The 25,587-nt window shown below is 31.3% G+C and overlaps 1 protein-coding gene across 2 annotated transcripts in view; it reads left to right on the top strand.

Annotated features, from left to right (window-relative positions):
• Positions 1–25,587, top strand: part of LIFR (LIF receptor subunit alpha) — an 88,772-nt gene that overhangs the window by 15,269 nt on the left and 47,916 nt on the right. For both annotated transcript variants that reach the window (XM_074282624.1, XM_074282623.1), the window contains exons 2-4: positions 14,884–15,041; positions 16,392–16,506; positions 19,710–19,849. In XM_074282624.1, the coding sequence (XP_074138725.1) occupies positions 14,906–15,041; positions 16,392–16,506; positions 19,710–19,849 (391 nt within the window). In that variant the 5' untranslated portion in view covers positions 14,884–14,905. The remainder of the gene's footprint in view (positions 1–14,883; positions 15,042–16,391; positions 16,507–19,709; positions 19,850–25,587) is intronic.

Genomic DNA, 25,587 nt, shown 5'->3' on the forward strand with positions numbered 1-25,587 from the left:
TTGAGGTCAGTTAGAATTTTGAAATTTTGCACACATAATCTACTATTTGTTCAATTCTGAACCCAATTCATTGTCTATTTTCAAGATAGTTGACTTCTCTGTGTTGTCCTAACTCTATATCATAGGTGGGTCAATTAGTATCTTTTAGTCTTGGCTAGGCTTACAATGCATCTAACAGGTATATCCGTCTGTCCATTCCTGTATTCCCCTCCCCCCCACTCTTGAGTTTTTTTTTAAAAACTAAACAGTATTTTATTTTTCCAATTACATATAAAGATAATTTTCAACATTCACTTTTATAAGATCTTGGCTTCTGTTTTTTCCCCCAATATGGCAAAATTTGATGAAAGTTATATGTGTACAATCATATTAAACATATTTCCACATTAGTCATATTTTGAAAGAAGAATCAGGGAAAAACCACAAGAAACAAATAGAAAAATTATGTTTTGATATGCATTCAGACTCGAATTCTTTCTCTGGATATGGATAAATAACATTTTCCATCATGAATTTATTGGAATTGTCACAGATCATTGTATTTCTGAGGAGAATCAAGTCTATCAAAGTTGATCATTGTATAGTTGCTGTTACTTAGTACAGTGTTCTCCTGGTTCTGCTCACTTCACTCAGCATTAGTTCATGTAAGCCTTTCCAGGTTTTTCTGAAATCTTCCTGCTCATCATTTCTTATGGAACAATAATATTTCATTATTTTCATATGCCATAGTTTGTTCAGCCATTCCTCAATTGAGTCCTTTGCCACCACAAAAAGAGCTGCTATGAATATTTTTTTGTACATAAGGGTCCTTTTGTCTTTTTATGATATTTTTGGGATATAGACCTATTAGTGGTACTACTGAATCAAAAGTTATACAAGTTTTATATAGCTCTTTGGATATAATTCCAAATTGCTTTCCAAAATGGTTGGGTCAATTCACAACTTTACCAACAATGTATTGGCGTCCCGATTTTCCCGTATCTTCTCCAACATTTATCATTTTCCTTTCTGTTACATTAGCCAGTCTGATTGTATGAGGTGTTTTAATTTATTGTTTTAATTTGCATTTCTCTAATCAATGATTTAGAGTATTTTTTCATATGACTATAGATAGATTTAATTTTTTTTAAACCTGGAAACTCCCTGTCCACATCCTCTGACCATTTATCAATTGGGCAGTGATTTGTATTCTTATACATTTGACTCCATTCCTCTGTGTATTTTAGAAATGTGGCCTTTATCAGAAACACTGACAATAAAAATTGTTTTCCAGCTTTCTGCTTTTTTTATTGGATTGATTTTTTTAATCTATTATTTCCAGTGGTAGTATTTAATCTAAATTTTTAAATTGACATCTTTTTTTCAGATTAATTTCCTTAGATTTTGGCTATGACGTTTCTGAGTTTTCGTCTTGGGATAAATATCTTTCAAGTGATTGGTGGATTTTTTCAGTTTCTATTTTACTCTTTGGTTCTAGAATGTCAGTACAATTTACCTTGACAATTTCTAAAAAAATAATGTTTAGGCTCTTTTTTTTCATTGTGGCTTTCAAGTGCACCAATAAGTTTTAAATTATCTGGCCTGCACTAATATATTGTTGGTGGAACAGATCCAGCTATTCTGGAGAGCAATTTGGAACTATGCTCAAAAAGTTATCAAACTGTGCATACCCTTTTATGAACCTATATCCCAAAGAGATCCTAAAGGAAGGAAAGGGACCCACATGTGCCCTTTTTGTAGTGGCAAGAAACTGGAAACTGAGTGGATGCCTATTAGTTGGAAAATGGCTGAATAAGTTATAGTATATAAATGTTATGGAATATTCTTGTTCTATAAGAAACGATCAGGAGGATGATTTCAGAGAGGTCTGCAGACACTTAACATGAACTCATGCTAAGTGAAATGAGCAGAACTAGGAGATTATTGTACACAGCAATATCAATATTATAGGACGATCAATAATGACGAATGTGACTCTTTCCAACAGTAAGATGATTGATGCCAGTTCCAATGATCTTGTGATAGAGAGCCATTTATACTCAAAGAAAGGACTGTGGGAACTGAATGTGGATTACAACATAACATTCTCACTTTTTGTTGTTGTTCGTTTGCATTTTGTTTTCTTACTCATTTTCTTTCCTTTTTGATCTGATTTTTCTTGTGCAGCAAGATAATTGTATAAATATGTTAACACATATTAGATTTAACATATATTGGATTGCTTGCCATCTAGGGGAGGAGGTGGAGAAAAAGAGGGGAAAATCTGAAACATAAGGCTGTGCAAGGGTCAGTGTTGAAAAATTAGCCTTGCATATGTTTTGAAAATAAAAAGCTTAGGGACAGCTAGGTGGCGCAGTGGATAAAACACCAGCCTTGAATTCAGGAGGACCTGAGTTCAAATCTGGTCTCAGACACTTAACACTTCCTAGCTGTGTGACCCTTGGCAAGTCACTCAACCCTAGCCTCAGGAAAAAAAAAAAAAAAAAAAAGGAAAACAGCAAAATAAAATGCATTAATTAACTTTCCTGGATATCTTTTCCAGGTCAGTTGTTTTTCTAGTGATATAGTTCACTTTGTTTTCTTTTTCTTTTGGTTTTGTTTTATTCTTGATTTCTCATAAAGTCATTAGCTTCCATTTGTTCAACTCTAATTTTTTTTTTATTCATTTTTCCAAATTATCCCCTCCCTCCCTCCACTCCCTCCCCCCGATGGCAGGCAATCCCATACATTTTACATGTGTTACAATATAACCTAGATACAATATATGTGTGTAAATACCTTTTTCTTGTTGCACATTAATTATTAGCTTCCGAAGGTATAAGTAACCTGGGTAGACAGACAGTAGTGCTAACAATCTACATTCGCTTCCCAGTGTTCCTTCTCTGGGTATAGTTATTTCTGTCCATCATTGATCAACTGGAAGTGAGTTGAATCTTCTTTATGTTGAAGATTTCCACTTCCATCAGAATACATCCTCATACAGTATTGTTTCAGCTCTAATTTTTAAGGAATTATTTTCCTTATTGAGCTTTTGTATCTCCTTTTTCATTTGACCAACTGCTTTTTTAATACATTCTTCTCCTCATTAACTTTCTGTACTTTTGCATCACTCTCATTACTACAGCCTGGGACCAATTCTTATTTTTTTCTTGGAAGCATTGGATGTAGAAACTTTGACTCTATCTTCCTCTGAGTGTGTTTTGATCTTTCTTGTTACTTTCTGTGTAACTTTCTGTGATCAAGGTCATTTTTTGTTGTTTGCTCATTTTCCTCATCCTTTTACTCGACTTTTTAATTCTTTATTAAAGTAGGGCTAGTTGTGTTTCCAGGCTAGAAGCTGTATTATCCCAAGCTTCAGAGATTTTGTGCAACTGTTTTTTAGAAAACTAAGCGAACTAAGTTTTCTATTCTTTCAAGGTGGTATGATCCACCTTGTATAAGTGTTTGCATTATGACTTCATGTATAATCCCTTTGACTTCTCACATCAGAGCATCTTTTAGTGTTTAACAGTCCTTTCATACTTTGTAATTCTTTTATTAGAATAGTAGCCCTTTGAGGGCAGAAACAGTCTAATCTTTATAATTTTTTGTCCCCAGAGAGTAATACATAATACAGTACCTGGCACATGGAAAGTGCTTAGTTGTGTTTTTTCATTTATTTATAATGAGAATAGACCAAAAAAAAATATTATGAGTTTTAGTTACTAGGCAATAGTACTGCCCCAGAAGATAATTTGATGTCATATTTTACTTTCGTAGTAAATTATTTTAAGTGACAAGATATGTTCCTAGAGATTTACATGGTCATTTCAAATGTATTTTTATCATAATTTCTGATTAATTTTCAACTAGCAATGTAATTCCTAATACATTTTAGCTTTAAAATTTATAACTCAGAGTGGAATTATGTTGGATCAAAAGAAAAATTAGAAAGGAAAAATTGTTTTTTTCCTTGGTTTTTCAAGAATTACTTTTGAAAAATTGAAAATATTTTTAATAAGTTTGTCTTTATATTGACTAGTATTGCTAAGTTCCTCTTGCAATGAAACTTCTATTCTTCCTTACTTAGTCTCTAAACATTATATAATTGAATTATTTTTATATATTCTTGGGCCTCAAATTCCTTTAAAATAAGGCATTGGACTAGGTAATTTCTAAAGTTCTTTTAAGTTCCTAAACTAATAAAATAAAAACAATTTTTGCTTAGTGGAGGCAGCAAAATCTGGATTCAAATCCTGCTTTTGACATTTATTGACTGATTGTTAGACTTTGAATTTCATACAGTTCTTTAAGGAATGAACAATGCATATCTAGAAGGGGATGGGTTTATAGGTAAAGCAGGATTGATAAATCGTTCACATTATGTGATCTTGATATAAGCTGGTAAAATGCTTTTGCATTCAAAGTGAATAAAAATAGAATTTTAAAAAACTTCCCTAGTTGGGAAAAAATGTTGGAGAAAGATTTCCTTTGGCAGATGATATGAAGGGGTTTTGTGATGTTTAAAAGGGAAACATGAAGGAGCTCATGATGGATGGGCCTCTATTTCCTCAGGAAAGTATGAGGGGAATCCCTGGAAGGAATAGGAAAAAGGTGGTGATATTGGACCTTTAAGACCTTTAGAATATCTTCTAAGGAATTTGTATGATCTACCAGAGAAGAATAAAAGCAATGATGTACAATTGAGATCATATCAAATTAATTTATAATTGACCTAGTTGGCATAGTAATATGATTTTTTTTCAGAAGCAAGCAGGAGTAAAAGTGGAGAAGGTACATGTTGGGGGTAACCAGGATTGGAATCTAGCAAAGTTTGAATGGTAAAGGGGACAGTGGGTTCAGTGTTACAGGGTTCAGTTACATATAACTGACCTGACAATTTACTCATAAAGTCAAGACTGAAGGGATATGGCAGAATAGGAGTAATAGACTGGTAAAACAGGAGTGAATAGAAAGCTTGAAGACATGGTGAAAGTGCAAAATAGATTAGCAATTATGCAGAAGGAAAGATGAAAGGATAGAAAGTTATACAAAATCAAAGAGAAAATTTTTAGAGTTTAAGATCATGGAGGTTGCAGTTAGGAGTGATAGTGAGCAGTTAGATGTGATCATCTTTTTGAGTATTCTGATTTAAAATAAACATAATGAAAATTATAACAATTGTTAGAATTTAAATGCTTTTAAGTTTGCAGAGTGCTTTATATTTGTTATCTTATTTGATCCTCAGAATTACTCTGTGAAGTAATGCTGTTATTTTCCTTGGTTTACTGATTAGGAAATTGAGGCTGAGTGAAATTAAAGTGACTTGCTTGGTCACACAGCTAAGGGTCTCAGTAGAGTTTAAGCTGAGGTCTTCCTGACTCCACATTCAGAGTTTTATGCTTTGTGTAACTTAGCTGCCTCAATTTTCATTTAAAGAGGTTTAAGAATTGAAGTTGATAACTTTCAAGTTCAAGGGGACATCAACATATACAGGATATTAAAGTTTCTAGTGGGCTGAAATGGAAACTCTGAAAACTGAACTCCTTGAGAAAAGAAGAAAATTCTAGTGGTTTATTTACAGAAAAAAATTCTCTCTCTTCATGGGATGAGAGTGGAAATAGTTGATCAACATAGAGAACCCAATCCTATAGGACTCTATGATACCAGGGCAATTATCAGTGTAAAAGCATGGCATCATTTCCCATTGCTGGTTGTTCCACACACAGAACTCAAAGTGCAGGCAATAGGGGATACCTAAGAAGACATGGGGACATTATAACTTTCAACAAGGATTTGGAGGCTTGTCCTTAGTAGATGGCTTAGACTTGTTCTGTCTGGCTACATAGGGCAGAACCAGGAGTGAGTGAAGTGGCAAGAAGAAAGATTTCTCAGAGCTCTTTTTGAGTAGATAGACTTCCTCAGAAGGTAGAAGAAATAAAGGTCTCTTCTTTACTGGAAGTCTTCGAGCAAAGGTTGAATGGATTCTGCAGCTTAGTAGCTGTGTGGCCCTAGGCAAGAAATTTAGCCTGTTTTCCTTAGTTTGCTCATCTTTAAAATGGGGATAATAATATTATAGACTATCCAGGGTGACTATGAGGGTCAAATAAAATAATATTTTATTATTATATATTTTATATATATATATATGATATATAATACAAAGCACTGCTTTGTAAATCTTACGGCACCATGTCATCATTATTAGCATTAGCATTATTATTATTACAGATTGTTTTTTGATTTATGGATTGAATTAGGTGGTTTATGAGATTGCTTCCAACTATCAAAGTTATGTAACTGTTATTTAAGTTCTCCAACACAAATTCTCTATTGCCTACTGATATATAGACCTGATCATTTAAAGCTGATGGAGCATAATTAGATTGTGAAACATTTTGTAACAAGTATCAGGAATGGAGAATGAATATCTCAACTTGTTGAAACATAAATTTTCATTCATTTCATCTTTAAACTCACTTGTTTTGACCTTGACCATAGCTATGTTATGACCAAGCATCATCAAAATATGATATGTATCAATTGCTTGCAACTATGCTTGCTGGTTAAAAGAATTCCTGAAAGTTTCTTCACCTTAATGTCAAGATCAGTGTGTGAGGCCCAGAGACTTTAGTAACTTCTCCAAAGTGCTAGTTTATGATAGAGCTGAGACTAAAATCTGTATCTTTTGAATAGGAGGCCATTTTTCTACATGGCCAAATTTTTTAAAAAAATAAAAGTCCTAGAAAATACTTAGAAATATGCTATAGTACATCTTGATTATACAAAATGAACATAAATATCATCATATTCATAACAGTTTTATCTACTATAAGTGATAGGAATTTTCAAAAGTTAAAAAATTATTTGCATTATATCTTTAAAATTTACAGTTTTGCTGTTATGATTTGGGTAGTTCATTCTTTTTTTTTTTAGGCTTTTATTTATTTATTTTTTATTTTTTATTAAGCATTTTTTAATTAATTTTTATAATTATAACATTTTCTTTGGCAGTACATATGCATAGGTAATTTTTTTTACAACATTATCTCTTGTACTCCCTTCTGTTCCGAGTTTTTCCCCTCCTTCCTTCCACCCCCTCCCCTGGATGGCAGGCATTCCCATACATATTAAATATCTTATAGTATATCCTAGGTACAATATATATGTGCAGAACTGAATTTTGTTGTTGTTGTTGTTGCAAAGGAAGGATTGTATTCACTAGGTAAAAATAATCTGGGAAAAGAAACAAAACAAAAACAAAAAACAAACAAAAAAACAATGCTCACAGTTTACACTCATTTCCCAGTGTTCCTTTTCTGGATGTAGCTGATTCTGTCCATCATTGATCAATTGGAATTCGATTAGCTCTTCTCTATGTTGAAAATATTCACTTCCATTAGAATATATCCTCATACAGTATCATTGTTGAAGTGTATATTGATCCCCTAGTTCTGCTCGTTTCACTCAGCATCAGTTGATGTATCTCTCCAAGCCTCTCTGTATTCCTCCTGTTGATCATTTTTTACAGAACTATAATATTCCATAAAATTCATATACCATAATTTACCCAACCATTCTCCAATTGATGGACATCCATTAATTTTCCAGTTTCTAGCCACTATGAAAAGGGCTGCCACAAACATTTTGGCACATACAGGTCCCTTTCCCTTCTTTAGTATTTCCTTGGGATATAAGCCCAGTAGTAGTATGGCTGGGTCAAAGGGTATGCACATTTTGATAACTTTTTGGGCATAATTCCAGATTGCGCTCCAGAATGGTTGGATTCTTTTACAACTCCACCAACAATGCATCAGTGACCCAGTTTTCCCAAAGCCCCTCCAACATTCATCGTTATTTGTTCCTGTCATCTTAGCCAATCTGACAGGTGTGTAATGAATTGTCTTAATTTGCATTTCTCTGATCAATAGTGATTTGGAATACTCTTTCATATGAGTGGAAATAGTTTTAATTTCATCATCTGAAAATTGTTCATATACTTTGACCATTTATCAATTGGAGAATGGCTTGATTTCTTATAAAGTCAATTCTCTGTGTATTTTTGGAGATGAGGCCTTTATCAGAACCTTTAACTGTAAAAATGTTTTCCCAATTTGTTACTTCCCTTCTAATCTTGTTTGCATTAGTTTTGTTTGTGCAGAAACTTTTTAATTTGATGTAATCAAAATTTTCTATTTTGTGATCAATAATGGTCTCTAGTTCTCCCTTGGACACAAACTCCTTCCTCCTCCACAAGTCTGAGAGGTAAACCATCCCATGTTCCTCCAATTTATTTATGATTTCGTTCTTTATGCCTAAATCTTGGACCCATTTTGATCTAATCTTAGTATGTGGTGTTAAATGTGGGTCCATGCCTAGTTTCTGCCATACTAATTTCCAGTTTTCCCAGCAGTTTTTGTCAAATAATGAATTCTTATCCCAAAATTTAGGATCTTTGGGTTTGTCAAACACTAGATTGCTATTTTTATTCACTACCTTGCCCTGTGAACCTAACCTATGCCACTGATCAACTAGTCTATTTCTTAGCCAATACCAAATGGTTTTGGTGACTGTTGCTTTATAATACAGTTCTAGATCAGGTACAGCTAGACCACCTTCACTTAATTTTTTTTTTCATTACTTCCCTTGAAATTCTCGACCTTTTGTTGTTCCATATGAATTCTGTTGTTATTTTTTCTAGGTTATTAAAATAGTTTCTTGGAATTCTGATTGGTATAGCACTAAATAAATAGATTAGTTTAGGGAATATTGTTATCTTAATTATATTCGCTCGGCCTATCCAAGAGCACTGAATGTCTTATTTTTGTGGCAAGTGTTTTGTAATTTTGCTCACATAATTCCTGACTCTCCTTTGGTAGATATATTCCCAAATATTTTATACTATCGACCGTTATTTTGAATGGAATTTCTCTTTGTATCTCTTGCTGTTGGATTGTGTTGGTAATGTATAAAAATGCTGAGGATTTATGTGGATTTATTTTGTATCCTGAAACCTTGCTAAAACTCTGAATTATTTCTAATAGCTTTTTAGCAGAGTCTTTGGGGTTCTCTAAGTATATCATCATGTCATCTGTGAAAAGTGATCATTTGATTTCCTCATTTCCTACTCTAATTCCTTGAATCTCTTTCTCGGCTCTTATTGCCGAGACTAGCGTTTCTAGTACTATATTGAATAGTAATGGTGATACTGGGCAACCTTGTTTCACTCCTGATCTTACAGGGAAAGGTTCTAGTTTATCGCCATTACATATGATGTTTACTGAAGGTTTTAAATATATGCTCCTTATTATTTTAAGGAATAGTCCATTTATTCCTATACTCTCAAGCGTTTTTAGTAGGAATGGATGTTGGATTTTATCAAATGCTTTTTCTGCATCTATTTAGATGATCATATGGTTTTTATTAATTTGATTATTAATATGGTCAGTTATACTAATAGTTTTCCTAATATTAAACCAGCCCTGCATTCCTGGTATAAATCCCACTTGGTCAGAGTGTATTATGCTGGGGATGATTTTCTGAAGTCTTTTTGCTAATATCTTATTTAAGATTTTAGCATCAATATTCATTAAGGAAATTGGTCTATAGTTTTCTTTCTCAGTTTTCGATCTACCTGGTTTAGGTATCAGTACCATGTCTGTGTCATAGAAGGAATTTGGTAGGACTCCTTCAATCCCTGTTTTTTCAAATAGTTTACATAGCATTGGAGTTAGTTGTTCTTTAAATGTTTGGTAGAATTCACATGTAAATCCATCTGGTCCTGGGGACTTTTTCTTAGGAAGTTGGTTAATAGCTTGTTCTATTTCTTTTTCTGAGATGGGACTATTTAGACTACTTACTTCTTCCTCTGTTGATCTGGGCAAGCTATATTTTTTAAGGTATTCTTCCATTTCATTTAAGTTATCGAATTTATTGGCATAAAGTTGAGCAAAGTAACTCCTAACTATTGTTCTAATTTCTTCTTCATTAGTGGTAAGTTCACCCTTTTCATTTTCAAGACTAACAATTTGCTTTTTCTCTTTCCTTTTTAAAATCAGATTTACTAAGGGTTTGTCTATTTTGTTGTTTTTTTCATAGAACCAACTCTTAGTTTTATTAATTAATTCAATAGTTTTTTTTTTTTTACTTTCAGTTTTATTAATCTCACCTTTTATTTTTTGGATTTCAAGTTTTGTGTTTGTCTGGGGGTTTTTAATTTGTTCCTTTTCTAGCATTTTTAGTTGTAAGCCCAGTTCATTGACCTTCTCTTTCTCTATTTTATGCAAGTAGGCCTGTAGAGATATAAAACTTCCCCTTATTACTGCTTGGCTGTATCCCACACATTTTGGTATGATGTCTCATTATTGTCATTTTCTTGGGTGAAGTTATTAATTATGTCTATGATTTGCTGTTTTACCCAATCATTTTTTAATATAAGATTATTTAGTTTCCAATTATTTTTTGGTCTATTTTTCCCTGGCTTTTTATTAAATGTAATTTTGATTGCATTGTGGTCTGAAAAGGATGCATTTACTATTTCTGCCTTACTGCATTTGATTTTGAGGTTTTTATGCCCTAGTATATGATCAATTTTTGTATAGGTTCCATGAACTGCTGAGAAGAAAGTATACTCCTTTCTGTCTCCATTTAGCTTTCGCCAAAGATCTATCATATCAAACTTTTCTAGTATTCTATTTACCTCTTTGACTTCTTTCTTATTTATTTTGTGGTTTGATTTATCTAATTCTGAGAGTGCAAGGTTGAGATCTCCCACTATTATAGTTTTGCTATCTATTTCCTCTTGCAGCTCTCTTAATTTCTCTTTTAAGAATTTAGATGCTGCACCACTTGGTGCATATATGTTTAATATTGATACTGCTTCATTATTGATGCTTGGGTAGTTCATTCTTGAAAAAGTTTTTATAAAAAGTGTGCAAATGCATTGTTATTTTTCTTTAGAAATGTTGTTGCCACAGCTAAATATATTAAGCCATCACCAAGGTATTTGTTTGGAAATCAGGAGTCTCTTGAGTCTTTTTTTTTTTTTAATCCTTTTGGTGAGCCAATGGGATTAAGTGACTTATCTAGGATCACTGCTAATTAAGTATCAAGGGTCTGATGCAGGATTTGAACTTAGATACTCCACTAGAGATTGTGCTCTATCTATTGTACCACCTAGCTACCCCTTGAAAACGGTACTCTTATCAATTTTCCTATTATATATCAGACATAGTCATAGATGCTAGATACATAAAGACAAAACCAAACCATTTCTGACTCAAGCCTGAACTTATATTTTACCAGAAGGACATAACATATATACAAATAAGAACATGCAGAATCCTTTTCTGATACATATTTTGCCTCCCAACTACAAGTGCAATTGAAGATTTGTACTGGTTCTTCTTTTCTTTCTCTACAATTTCTTTCTTGGAGATCTTTTAAGGTTCTGTAAGTTTAAACATCATCCCTGTGCAGATAAGTCTAATTTATATATACCCTGACTTGAGTAAGGTTTAAGGTTGCAAAATACCATAGGTTATTATAAGTTTATACTGTTTCAAGATAGCTGACTAGAAACTACTTTGCTGAACTTATCTTTTATTATTTTCTAGTGTAGATTTTTTCCCTTTAGCCATGCTTCTCTAGACTTTTTAAGATCTTTGTTCTGATGTCCTTTTCTCCTGGACTACAACAGAGCCATTCTCATTTCCTGTAAATGTCTAGATCATATTAGTTTCTCAAAAACCAGCTATAGTTAACATGTTCTCCCTAAATCTGTCCCTTCTTTTACCAACCAACCAATCAGTTAACAAATATTTATTAAGCACTGTGTATTAAGCACTGCTGAGTGCTAAGGACGCAGGAAAGACCAGGAAAGGCCTTGGTGAGAATGGAGCTAAAATTGAAAGGGGACTAGGGATTTTAAACAAAGGATGAAGTGTATCCAGGAATGGGGATGGCTCATGCTGTGTAAGAGGAGACATAATGTTGTATGTTAAGAAATAGTAGGAAGGCTAGTTTGATTGGAGTTAAGAATTTGTGAAAGTAGAGTAATATACCCTAAGGTTGGGAAGGTAACTTGGAGCCTAGTTGTGAAAGGTTTAAGATGCCAAATAGAGGAGTTTATACTCATTTCTAGAAGTAATAGAAAGCCCCTGGAATTTATTGTGTTACATGGTTAAACCCAAGCTTTAGAAATTACTTTGTTAGCTACTGGAAGAGGGAGGGAAAGATTGGAGGCAGGGAAGGCCGAGTAGGAGGCTTGTTACCATAGTCCCAAAGTACCAGTTTTATAAATAAAAAATTTGTTCAGTTTTTTTAAACTTCAAGACTTAATAGTGTTTTCATAATTTTCAAAAATCTATAAAACATATCTGAAGTTGTTGATATCACTATTTAAAGAATTTTGCATGTTGCTCAGAAGTATAGTTTTGAAAAAATATTCTTTGGGCTGTTCTAGAATTGATGAGAAAATTTTTATCAAAAAATGAAGGAATGACAAAGTTGTCCAAAGCATTTTGTTTTAGGATATGCATTGAAGAGAAACAATATTCAAAATAATTAATTATAAAGTTTTGAATAATAGAAAAGTACCTCTACAAAAGCATAGGGTTGTATCTAATGATAGTAATGCCTTATTTTTATAAGTCAAAGTTTTTTTTTAGTTTATAAAATATTTTATTTGTATTTATTATTTGATTCACATTATTTATCTAGAATTTACTGTGTATATGACAATCACACAATTGAAAGATCTCTCAGAAGCCATTTGTTTTAGCCTTATATAATAGGTAGCTTTCCAATTTGTTTCTTTTTATTTCTGTAAAGAAAATTTTGTAGTTTTATTTATATAAATTTTATGTCTGTCGGCAATCAATAGATATTTATTAAATATCTACTGAGTGCCAAGCATTGTACTAAGAATTTCATAGGTTAACTCTTAGATATTATATAATTTTTAGATATGATTAATGTAATTTCCTTATTCCTTCTTTATTTTCATTAGTAAGAATAATATGAATGCGGATAATTTGGGAATATTTATTTCCACATGGCAAGATTGCTGGATTTAGAATCACAGGATCTGGGTTTCAATCCCAGCCCTATCATTATGAATTTGGACAAATCACTTAATCTTTTAGGACCTCAGTTTCCTCATTTGTAAAATTGGATTGAATTAGATTATCATTATGGGCTTTCCAGATTTAAATATTGCTTAACATCTGAGGTTAAAAACTACTGCTCACACAAAAAGTATAGAACCTTTTATAAGTGAATTGTGTTTATTGTAATGGAGATAAAATTCTTTTCACTCATCCTGAAATATTTTAATGATATGCATTTGTATTAAGTAGCTAATTACCATCTTATAGTCATTAAAAGAGGATATTGTAATTATAAATTTATTAGTAAAAAAATCTGTCAATTTTAAAATATTATATTATTTGAAATTAATGCATCTGTATATCTTTTTTTTAAAAAAGATATGAATAGTTCTTCAATTGGATATTTATAATTTAGAAAATATAGCATGAAATCCTAGAAGATGAAATCTTCCTCATTTGAAAGTCTCTTCTCTTTGATTTAGTTTGGGGCCTAGGTCATTTTCATATGTAATAACTCTTTTAGTTTATGTATTAATGAACCAGCTCAATGGGCTGGTTCTAAATATCACTAACTAAATTTATTTATCTAACTAATTATCACATCTACTTGATTTTTCCTGTGTGAAGAATTATAATAACTAGCTTTTGTTTATTTAGGAGAAGTTTTTTCCTCCTCTTTCAGTAGTTCAGTGGCCAGACTTTGATTATTCAGAATAATGAACAAGAGACTTGGGATATCCTGCAGCATATATTCTTCTTTTGAGGAGTGTTATATTAGATGTCATCTGTCCTTACTTCCAGTTCCAGCTCATAAGGGCTTCATTGCCAATAAAGACATGTCAATATAGGAGTTATACTAATGTGGGAGAATTGTCATTTTATATTACAATCTTTCACTTTAAGTAATACTTAATTCTTGAAGGAAAATATTTTAAAATCAGTTTAATGTCTACATTTAATATTATCAAATGACATTTCAGATAAAAATAAAGTCTTATTTTCAGTTGGCTTTTGTTGTGAATTTATGCTATGTATTATATACAATTTGTTTAGTGATGATGGTATTGTTTGCTCTCTATAAATGGGAACAACATTTATAATAGATTACTAAGTATCTCTTAACTTCTTTTTCTTTAGTGATTTATTTGCATAAATGACTTTTGGAATTATTTCATTACTCAACTTAAAATTTGAGTTTTGTCTTAAAATTCTTTGTCAGTGTCATAGAACTATTAAAAAATGTAATAGTATCCCTTGCCCAATAATATTTCTAAAAATAAGTTCATGTTGAAGATAAGCACTTCATTTATATTTCACCTATATTTGGGCTTTGGTACTCAAATTAGATTTATGGATATTTATTTTATTTCTTTGTTATTTACAGTTAACATTTATTTCTCTTTAATAAACAATGATTTTTTTCCATTTATCTCTAATTGCCAGTAGTAGGGAATATTTGTACTAAAACTATGAAATGCAAATATAAATTGTTTTTGTATTACTACTGATTAACAGTAAAGTGATTATTGGTTTTGTACATTATTTCATAATAAATTGAAATTAGGTGTATATACATATACTGGAATCAAGCTAGAATCATAGATTGGTTACATGTAGAATTATAATATTTTGAATTGGGGAATTACCTTGATAGCTTCTGATTTTTAAAATAATATATTATTGGTATATCTTAGTATTCATATCTTTAATAATAATTCTTTTTATAGATCTTCCTAACAATATTTCTATTACAGAGCATGCAGTTTTAAAATAAATATTTTCTTATGAATTTTAGGTTTGACTGATGTGTGTCGAAAATGGAAGTTTATTTTTATTTAAGACTGTTATCAAAAACAGGGGGAAATAAAAGAATGAGGAGTAGTTCAAAGTTCCAATGGTTGTCATCGGTTATTTTTTTATATTTAGTGAACCAAGTACATGGACAGAGTAGAGGTACGTATGAATTAGGAAACTTGTTAAAATCTAATTCTATTCTGTTTATTCAGAAATAACCTGTATTGTTATTGAGCATTTTAGTTATCAATTATCTAATGGTTCAATTAAGCAAAAATTTAAAAAATTATTTTTAAATTTTCTCCATCTATCTCTTCATCTCTCCCTCATCCCCATCTGCCCTACATTTTAAAAAAATAATATATTATTTAAGATCATTTACTAATGCTATATTTTAGTATATTATGACCATGGATTCTTAACATTTATAGCAAGAAAGGAGCACATGTTCTGGCAAGTCCCGCAAAATTGAAAGGCTTTTGAATATCGTCCCAGTAAAGAACATATATAGCTAATTCTTTAGTGTCACATAGCCAAACAGGTGATGAATTTTTCCATCATGGGCACTCTACTCTGAAAGACTATTAAGTTAGAGGAGTTGCTGTCTTCATCAGTGAAGGAAATAAGACACATTGCAAAATCATAGATCCTTGAAATGTGAAGAACATTTAATTTGATTATCTCTAGTATAGATGTTTTGATCACTATATTTATAAATAGCATTTTAATTTCACAGCTCCCATATTAATTTTGTAATATTTTGATAGTTTATTAAATCTGTCACCTTAAAGATAAGTGATTAAGTAATCTTCTTTTTATTGATCTATAATTTGGTCTCACAATGAAAATCCACTTAATCCCCATGTAGAAAAGAAATCAAATCTTTGATCATGGGAATATCTATATTTATACAAAGAGCATAGGAAAAGGAAACTTCTTAATACTGCTATTAATATTTTGGGGGATAATTGATGTTCTCATTATGGAGTATATGGCTATAATGTATTTTATTGCCATTTTTACATATTGAATCCTCAAAACTGATTTGATATTAGGAGCAGTTGCCTATAGATAATTACAACACATTTGTTGTTTTCCATTTATTTTTTTGGCAAAGCATTTTGTAAACTTAAAGAAAATACAGCTCTACTTTCTAACTTAAAAGTAGTTAACATTCTAGGTATTGAATCTCCCATTAATTATCTTTGCTCTTTGCCATTATAATAAGTATTGATAGAAGTCCTTTTCCTTAAGATACACCATTGGCTCACTTAACCTTTCACAAACTTTCAGCTTTTTAAGCTACTTCTTATTCCTTACCTAGAAAGCAAGTAGAGGAGATGGAATAATAAAACAAAACAGAAGGCACTCTTCATCATAGAAATGATATTTTAGCAGGCATGTGTGTGACACATATTCCTTTCATACAATATAGCTGAAATATATATGCTACCCTTTTATTGCTGTACATTGAAATAATAATTGTGTCGTATTACTTTTGTTCACCAGGAGTTCCTTATGATTTAAAGTGTATAACCCATAACTTAAAGGTATGGGACTGTTCCTGGGAAGCCTTACCTACAATAAACCATGGTACTACTTATGAAATTTGTGTTATAAACAGGTATGTTTCTAATTTTCTTAAAACTTAGATGAAAGTTTTAGGAAACTTGAAAATTTTTAATTTTGTGAAAAAAATAAAATATTTACTTGTTTTACTGTGTAATATAACTGGATGAATATTTTTTCCAGTGATATTTAAATACAGTTTTTGTGAAGTTTTTCCTGTTGATTCATTTCTAAAGAAGATAATAAGATCTTTTCTGTCAATGAATTTTGGTGAAATTATCTCCCCTAGAATTATGTTCCTCTTCTTTAGATAGTAACTGTTTTTGTTTTTTGTTTTGAAAGAAGACACCTTTTTTCTTTATTATTTCCTTTTTTACTGAGAGAGATAAATTTTGGACTCCAGGTTTAATTGTTAACTAGATACTTTGTTTTCTAAAACTTTTTGCATTTGTGCCTAGTGAAGAGTGCTAAATTCAACCAAATCCTCTTATTCAGGTTTTCATTATGTGGTATGATGCCTCCTAGAGCCACACACAGGAACAAACTTTACTTTCTCAGCTCATATTTTCTATCCCCAAATTAGGATTCATCAAATTGTCAGGTTATTTTTAAGGTCTCAAATGGTTGCTCTCTGAAGCTGTTTTCTTTCAAATTTCCATTTTTTTACTGATCATTTTTTGTGAAATTTGGGTCTCAAGTTCTGTTTGAAGATCTAAAGCTATTATAGAGTAGAAAGAAATTAAGAAAGCTTCCAGAATAATTTAATGGGGTATTAAGCAGTGATATTTACCTTTTTACTTTTGTATAGTTAAAACTTAAAATGTGAATCATTTAGAAAAAAAATTAAACTTGAGCTATAGGATTTAGAGTTATCTCCATTTTACAAATAAGAAAGTGTTACATAGGGGATATCTAGTTTGGCTCAGCTGAGATTGAAATCCTTCAAGTCCAGATTCAGTGCTAGAATAATTGTGTTCAATATATAACTTGAGATGAATTTGGAAATAATTATCAAAGTCCTTAAAAAATTGGCACCTAAAGAACATTTATGTAATCTGGAAAATTTATTTCTATGGAATACTTCATTCTCAGAAATGGCAGATAATAGAAGTCTACCAATATCTCAAAATCTATCACCAGTACAGAAAATTAGAGGGAATTCCTAGTTAATGTTTGGGAATTGGTAGAAAATGATTCATAGCTACCTCAATTTCTGCTATGAAGAAGGAAGCTGCTGCTATCTTCAGGATGATATCTTTATAATGATATTTATTTAACACTTTCTGGCTTATGAAGAGCATAGTTTTTCAGAGTAACTATAAAGTAAATTTAAGTTTAAAATCTTCCAATTTACAGACGGAGTAACTAAGGTTAAGAAGGTATCATGTTAATCGAGGCCTTATAATTCATAATGAATGAATTTAAAAGTCTTAAGTATTTGCCAAATTCCACACTAAGCCCTGATAATATGAATACAAAAATTAGCTTTCCTGTCCTCAAGAAGTGTATATTCCTTGGGGTTAAACCAAGGGATAATTGAGCTGAAGAAGCCATTAGGATAGTGAGTGGCGTCTTTGAGGTCTTGCACTATCAGAATTTATTTGATGATGCTTCCAGCTTATTCGTTTGGGAGGTGCAAAGGGAAGGATCTGCACATCAGCAAAACAGAAAGCAAGATGACCAGGATGTAATGTTAAACGTGGCTCTGAGGTCATGTGATACATAGTTAATTTTCAAGACTCCTGGGGTACTCCAGGTTCTAGCCCACCTTTCTATCCTTAACATAATTATTCTTTCATGCATTTTTTGGATCAGCTAAACTTGCTGATTTGTTGTTCTTCACCCTTGGAGTGCCATCTCTGCTCTCCAAATCTTATTTTGTATGTTTGTAATCCTTTATGTAGATTTTTGTCTTCCATAATAAGACATAAATTTCCTGAGCACAGGAAATGTTTTGTTGCTGTCTTTCTAAATGTCTAAGCACCTAGCATAGTACCTGACTGACACTTAGTAGATATTTGTTGATTGATATATGTAATTGGTATGTTTGAATATTGTTTTTTCTTCCTTTTACAGTAGTTTAATAATCGGAGTCTACTTGGTGTAATATACAGCTTTTTTTTTTTTTTCCTGAGGTAATTGGGGTTAAGTGACTTGCCTAGGGTCACACAGGTAGGAGGTGTTAAGTGTCTGAGGTGAGATTTGAAACTCAGGTTTCTCCTGACTTCAGGGCTGGTGCTTTAACCACTCCTCCACTTAGCTGCCCCAACAGCTTAAAATTCTTCTTCTTTTTTTTTTCTTCCCCTGGGGCAATTGGGGTTAAGTTACTGGCCCAAGGTCACACAGCTAGGAAGTATTAAGTCTCTGAGGCCATATTTGAACTCAGGTCCTCCTGACTTCAGGGCTGGTACTCTATCTACTGCGCCATCAGCTTAAAATTCGTAAAGTTGTTACCATATGGAGTTATAGCCCTTTAACTACAGAGTTAAACATTGTAAGAGTTTATTTATTGTAACATAGCTTATTTAATTAATAAAACTCAAATCTAATGTCTTCATTCTCCAAGTCATCCTGAATTGGAATTCAGTGGACTTCTAACTGTCTGTGTTTTCCAGACTTGTGGTGAATGCTAATTAGCTAGCATGATTATGCAGATAAAATTGTTAATATATTCATTTATTCATATGTTAAAAAGTTAAAATACTACAAAAATGACATGTACTTTATTATGAGTAATTATAGTAAGAAATATTAGTATGCATGAATACAATTAATTTTGTGTTAAAACCATCCACAAAACAAAATTCCTTCCTTTCAGTTCTTTTATATAAATGTTCCATACAATGCTATATTTATAGTGAGTAAATTTGATATACTTTGTAACCTCCTATTATTGTGATCATGAGGTTTAGTGTTGAATTAGATTGATATGATGAGGTTTTTGTTATTGTGGATTTAATGTTCATTAAATGGCTGCAGTAGACCTTAGATAAAACCAACTACATATCTCTGTAATGTAAGTTCTTCCTTGATAATAAAAGCTTGGCTCTATTATTTTTCTTTGTTGAAGAATAGACATTATGATTAATAATTAAGGAACTTAAAATAATATTACTAGGAATATTAGGCTTAGAACTCCCAAATTCTTTGTTTCTTTGTATACAAAAAATTCCGGAAAACATTTTCAATGTTATTCATTCTCTCTGAAGATTTTGTTGTTGATTCTTTTCTTTTCAAATGATCTTTTTTATATTGCAGTTCTTATTCCTGTATTCGGACAGAAAAAACACATTTTGAGATTCCAGCTCTTTCCTTTGCTGATCATGAGATAAAAATACATTCGATTCATGTTTCTGGGAATTCTGTTACTAAATTTATCCTAAATGAAAGAAATGTTTGTAAGTATTCCTTCTAAAGAAAAATACACCTTAAAATCTAGGTGACATTTTTAGTGGGATATTCATATCTTTTGCTTTTCTAGATGATAGAAAAAGGCCGTTTAAGGTACTACAGTAATATTTGATTCATCTAGAAGTCCATTTTCATAATGCAAACTATTCTTTAAAATACCTTAGAATCACTAAGAAATAAATGAGGCAAATAGTTAAAATAGATGTAAAAAAATCTGAGCTCTAAATTTCATGTACTTTGTTTCGAGTAGAGCTTAAAAGTAATTTATTTTTATTTAAGACACAGTTGTAATAAAGTTGACTTATTTGGTGTTCCATCCCCACAGCAGGTTGAAACTTGAAATTTAGTCAGTAGGGATAGAATGGTATGGTGGTAGAGGCAAGCACACTATAATAGCTCAAAGTAGCAACTTATTAGCTATTTCATCATCCACTTTATTTCATTATCATGCCTCTAGAGACAAGATTGGTCATTTCATTGCTTTGTTTTGATGTCTTGATGTTACTGTTTGCTGTATATGTTCTCTTAGTTCTGCTTTGTGCAATTCTGTTTGGTTTAGTTTTTATTTCTCTGAATTCTTAATATTAATCAATTCTTAATATTAATTGCTTATTTTTTTAAAAGAAAATTTTGCTTTTTTTTTGGTTTTAGTAATTCCAAACATGATAAACAATGACAAATGTGGGCATTTCTATATGAAAGAAATCAGAGTATTGCACGTGATTCCATGAATTTCTCGGTATATAGATTTAAAAAAAATAGTATGTTGTAAATTTAGTAGCTTAGTTCCAGAGCTCTTCTACTTGTTTGTGTTACCTTTAGACCTCTTTCTGTTTTCTTCTGTGAGTTTAAAAATTTTTCACTTGTCTGTTTAATACTGAATTTTTTATGTATTTCAGTACCAAGGAATAAATATTTGGTAATAGAGATTATTTCCCCTAAATCTTCTTTTCTCTAGACTAAACATCGCCAATTTAAGAAAAAAAAAGTATATGGATCATCTCACTGGTCTTGCTATATCTTCCTTTAATTTATCAATATACCTTTTAAATTCTGAATTTATGTAATATTTCAAATGAATTTTATGGTTCAATGAGCAGAGAATTGGATTTAGAGGACTTTTTCAAATCCCACCTTTGCCACTTTGGACTCATTCTCATCTATAAAATAAGGGAACTAGATAGCCTTTCCAAATCTGTGATCCTGTGAATGCCCTTGATATAGCAATGCAGTCATGAAATATGATTTGATGAACAGCATATGTTTGCTTTACCTTTTTATAGAATAATGAATAGTAACTGCCATTTGATTTCTAAACTAGTATGTGTCCGAGGTGATCTTTGAATTTGGGTCCTTCTGACTCCAAGCCTAGAACTCTGTCCACTGGGCTACTAGCTGATCCCTGTGTCTGTTATACAAAAAAAAAAAATGAAGAATCCCTGATGTAAATAAATGAGCACCTGGTTTAAACTGGATTTGTTTTAACACTCTGGCAGAATTTTGATCAAATTCCCACTTCACTTGAAAGTTACAACATGGTTCAACATAATGAACCTGAGCTTTTATTACCTGTGTGACTTTGTGGCAAGTCATGTTCCCTCTCTAGGCTTCAATTTCCTCATTAGTGAAATGAAGGGATTAGACCCAGTGTCCTTGAGGTCCCTTCTAGCTCTAAACCTAAGAACCTAAGTTCTTGTTCCAGACACAAAGAAGCACAAAGATGGCATGCAGTTGTAGAAACTATTGAATTTTTTAAATTGGTACTGAGGAAGCTCCCAATACATTTCATTTTTGTGCTAAAATATCCATTCATCTGTATAGATCAGTCACTAATATTTGTGGTGTTCTTCATCTATTGAAATTCTTTTTTATCCTTCAAGGCCAAACCCTGGTACCACCTTCTTCTTTTCTTGATTATTCCTTCCTTTCTCAAAACTAAGTGACTCTTCCTTTACGATTCTTTTAACATTTAACCAGGTCTCTCTTTTGACTTTTCATATTTTACATAGTTAACTTGAGTACATAGCATACCTTTTAAATCTTTTCAAATATTAAAGAAATTCTTGGCTGAAAAAATATATTTTGATAAAGATGGCCTTAGTAATTTCACATTTCATTGAACTAAGGATAAAACATTACATTGTCTACCTATCAGATTAACTAAGGTGACAGGAAAAGGTGATAAATGTTGGACGGGATGTGAGAAAACTGCCAGACTAATGTAATGGATTGTTGTTAGAATTGTGAAGTGATCCCACCATTCTGGAGAGCAATTTGGAATTATGCCCAAAGAGCTATAAAGCCATGCATATGCTTTGATCCAGCAGTGTCACTACTGAGTCTATATCCCAAAAAAAATCATAAAAGAGGGAAAAGAACCCATACATGCAAAAATGTTTGTAGCAGCTCTTTTTGTGATGGCAAAGAATTAGAAAATGAGTGGATAGATGCCCATCAATTGAGCAGTGACTGAATAGGTTATATTAAAGTAATGGAATATCATTACAGACTACAATATTATTACAAAAAATGATAAACAAATTGATTTTAGAAAAGCTTGGAAAGATTTACATTAACTGATGCTACATGAAGCAAGCAGAACCAGAAAAACTTTGTATACACAGCAACAACAAGTTGTGTGATAATCAACTATGATAGACTTGGTTCTTCTCAGTAACTCATTGATTCAAAGCGATTCCAATAATCTTTGGATGGAAAATGCCATCTGCATGTAGAGAGAGAACTATGGAGATTGAATGTGGATTTAAGTATATTATTTAAACCTTTTTTCTTTCTTCTGTTTTTTTCTCATGGTATTTCCCTTTTGCTCTAATTTTTCCCAAAATGACTTATTTGGAAAATGTAAAAAAAAATTAATGTACATATATAACCTAAAAGAATAAAATTAATTACATTAGATAAGTATATTGAAAGCAAAGTCAAATACATAGAAGCTTTCCTTCCCTGTTTCAGTTAGGTTGGACATCTTATATCTTCATACACTTCTTCACTGAAATATAAACCTGCAGAATTTGCAACTGGTAAAAAACCTAAGTTTATTTTGTAAGAAGCTAGAAGACATAATAAATAAATTAGTTGACCAGCCTTAGAACTTTTAAAAAGCCTACTTTAATATATAAAGAGTAGAATATCAATAATTTTTATTTATTCTAAACGCTGACATCTCCTTTGAACTATATTGCAGAAGAGATAATCAGAATTATTCAAATATCTTCCTGATTTTCCTACCATCATTCTTTACTCTTCTCCAAATTCTCTTTCATTTTAATGTCAAAATAACATTTCTGAAATGATCTTATCATACCATTCCCTACTTAAGAATATATTTTGACTCACTATTGAGTAACCTTAAATTCAAACTCTTGGAGTAATGTAGTGGAAAGAGTGATGTTGTGAATGAAAACTGTGTTAGGACTTAAACGATGGACTAAAATGTTCTGTCCTTGCTACTAACTATCTGTGTGACCCATTACCAATCATTTAACTTTAATACAAATTTCTTCTTCTGTAGAAAGAGGAAGTAAGCTATACAATTTCCATTTAGCTTTGATTTTTTTATCCCACTTATACAACTTTTAAATGCTTCTTCATAGTAACTTCTCAAGTTGGAGTAACTTTATAACTATTCCCACATTTGTCAAACTTATTCTCTCACTTTCAGATGAAAGTCTGACTTCCTAATCTTCCAATTTACTATAAGACTCCAGACCCCATGTAGTCCTTCTATCCAGTCAAGTTTCATTCAGCAATTGTTCTTCTCTAATCTTGTGGAATTACTCCCATTCTTCATGATTTTTCTAAGATCTTTTGTAGTTGGCTGAGAAGTCTTCTCTGTCGGTTTTAAAAGTAAACAAAAATGTAGTTCACTAGTTAGGTACATTCTTTTCTATCTCCCTATTTATCTTGAGTATCAACTTCCTGATCATCCATTTTGTTCTGTCATTTTAAATTAAAACACCATTCTCCTTGGCAAAAAGAATAGAAACAAGTTAAGAGCTAAGTAGTTCTACTTTTTTTCCCTTTTTTAGTATCCTCTTCTTCACTCCATACAATGATCCTAATCCTTTGAGTCTTTTTTTTCCCTCAGTACAGCTAATAATTTTTTAAAAAAATCTAAAATCTGTTTTGAAGTTTAATTGCTTTGATGAAACTTACTGATTTAAATACTTGCGGTTTATCCTTTTGCTAAACTTCTGTTGAATTTAGAAACTATATAATCACTTAGTATTTAATTTTTCTCATTGTTTCATGTGTGCTTCATAATCTTAACTAGATTCTAGATGTCTTATGCTCATAGATCTACTTTTATATTTCAGGAACTGAAATATAGCTCACTGCTAGGAACATGATAGACATTCTATAAGTACTTAATTAAGTAATTGATTTGAATAGAGTTTGCCTGAAGTTTCCTTATATTTTGATATACTCCATATGTAATGAAAATTAGGTCATAAGAATAGTAAAGAAAATATTTGAACAAAGTATTTTAATAACCCTCAATTTTTATAAGATATTTTTACAAATAAGTTTTATTCATTTGCTAAAAAGGCCTCTGCTTAAATGTAATAAAATCTAGTTTTATTACAATCCTGAAAAATACTAGAATTATGCATAGGAAATTGAGTTAAAAATTACCTTGTAGATCATCTATTCCAATTTCTTTTAAAATATTCTTCAAATAATTTGCTAGTAAGAAACTGATATTGTCCCTAGTTAGTTTGAATTAATGATGTTTTATTGTATTTATTTGGAATATGCAAAATCTTTCTGACAATTGAGGTTTCATATTTTTAAATATTTCTTTTATTTTCTTCAGTAAGAAATTGTGAATTATTGTGACCTTTTCCTAAGATAATCAGCAGATTTAAATCTAGAATCATGGAATTTTGAGAACTAGTAGCAGATATATACATTGAGACAGGCTTGCTTCCCAAAAAATACATTCTCTCATGTTACTTAAGCAAATGAAATAATATATAAAACAAAGTGTTTTATAAATTGTAAATCACTATATACATTCTACCAATTAGATTTAACAGTATTCTTCTAGAAAAATATACCTCTAGAAATGTGTTAAAAACCTTATCTATAATTCGTATATTAACTTGAATCAATTTTTGGAAATTGTTTGTCTCTTAAAGTAATTGAAACATATACTGTGGCAGCTGATTTGATAGCTGAGTCAGTACCTGAGAATTTCATAAGATTATATAAAGAAAAGGTATATTTTTTAAAATATAAGGCATTTGAAAGAGTAGGGTAGATACATCTAATGATTTTACACTAGGACTATAAAAGTATCATGGATAAGATTAGATTACAGTACCAAGGCCTGTAAAAAGGTATAGATAGTGAGTAGGGAAAATAAGAAACCAATAGACTGTTTTGAAATTTTGTATATCACCAAAAAGAGAAAGTTTTCTTCTACGACAATGTGATTCTATGACTTCCAATAATCAGAACCTAAAATAATAGTATTATTAATAAGCTCACCTGGTCTAATCCAATATTAGGCTATTGTTTTTATAGAAAATGCATGGAATTTCACATAATTTGCTAATGAATTTCTGAAATGTAACCAATTTATAATTGGGGAATACTTTTGACTATAAATATGTGGAATTATTTTTTAAATATGTAGTTTCATGGATGTGTGTGTAAGCGTGTCTGTCTTTCAACTTAGCATTATGGTACCAAGTTTGGA

This window comes from Sminthopsis crassicaudata, chromosome 1 (genome assembly GCF_048593235.1).
Source record: "Sminthopsis crassicaudata isolate SCR6 chromosome 1, ASM4859323v1, whole genome shotgun sequence".
NCBI lineage: Eukaryota > Metazoa > Chordata > Mammalia > Dasyuromorphia > Dasyuridae > Sminthopsis > Sminthopsis crassicaudata.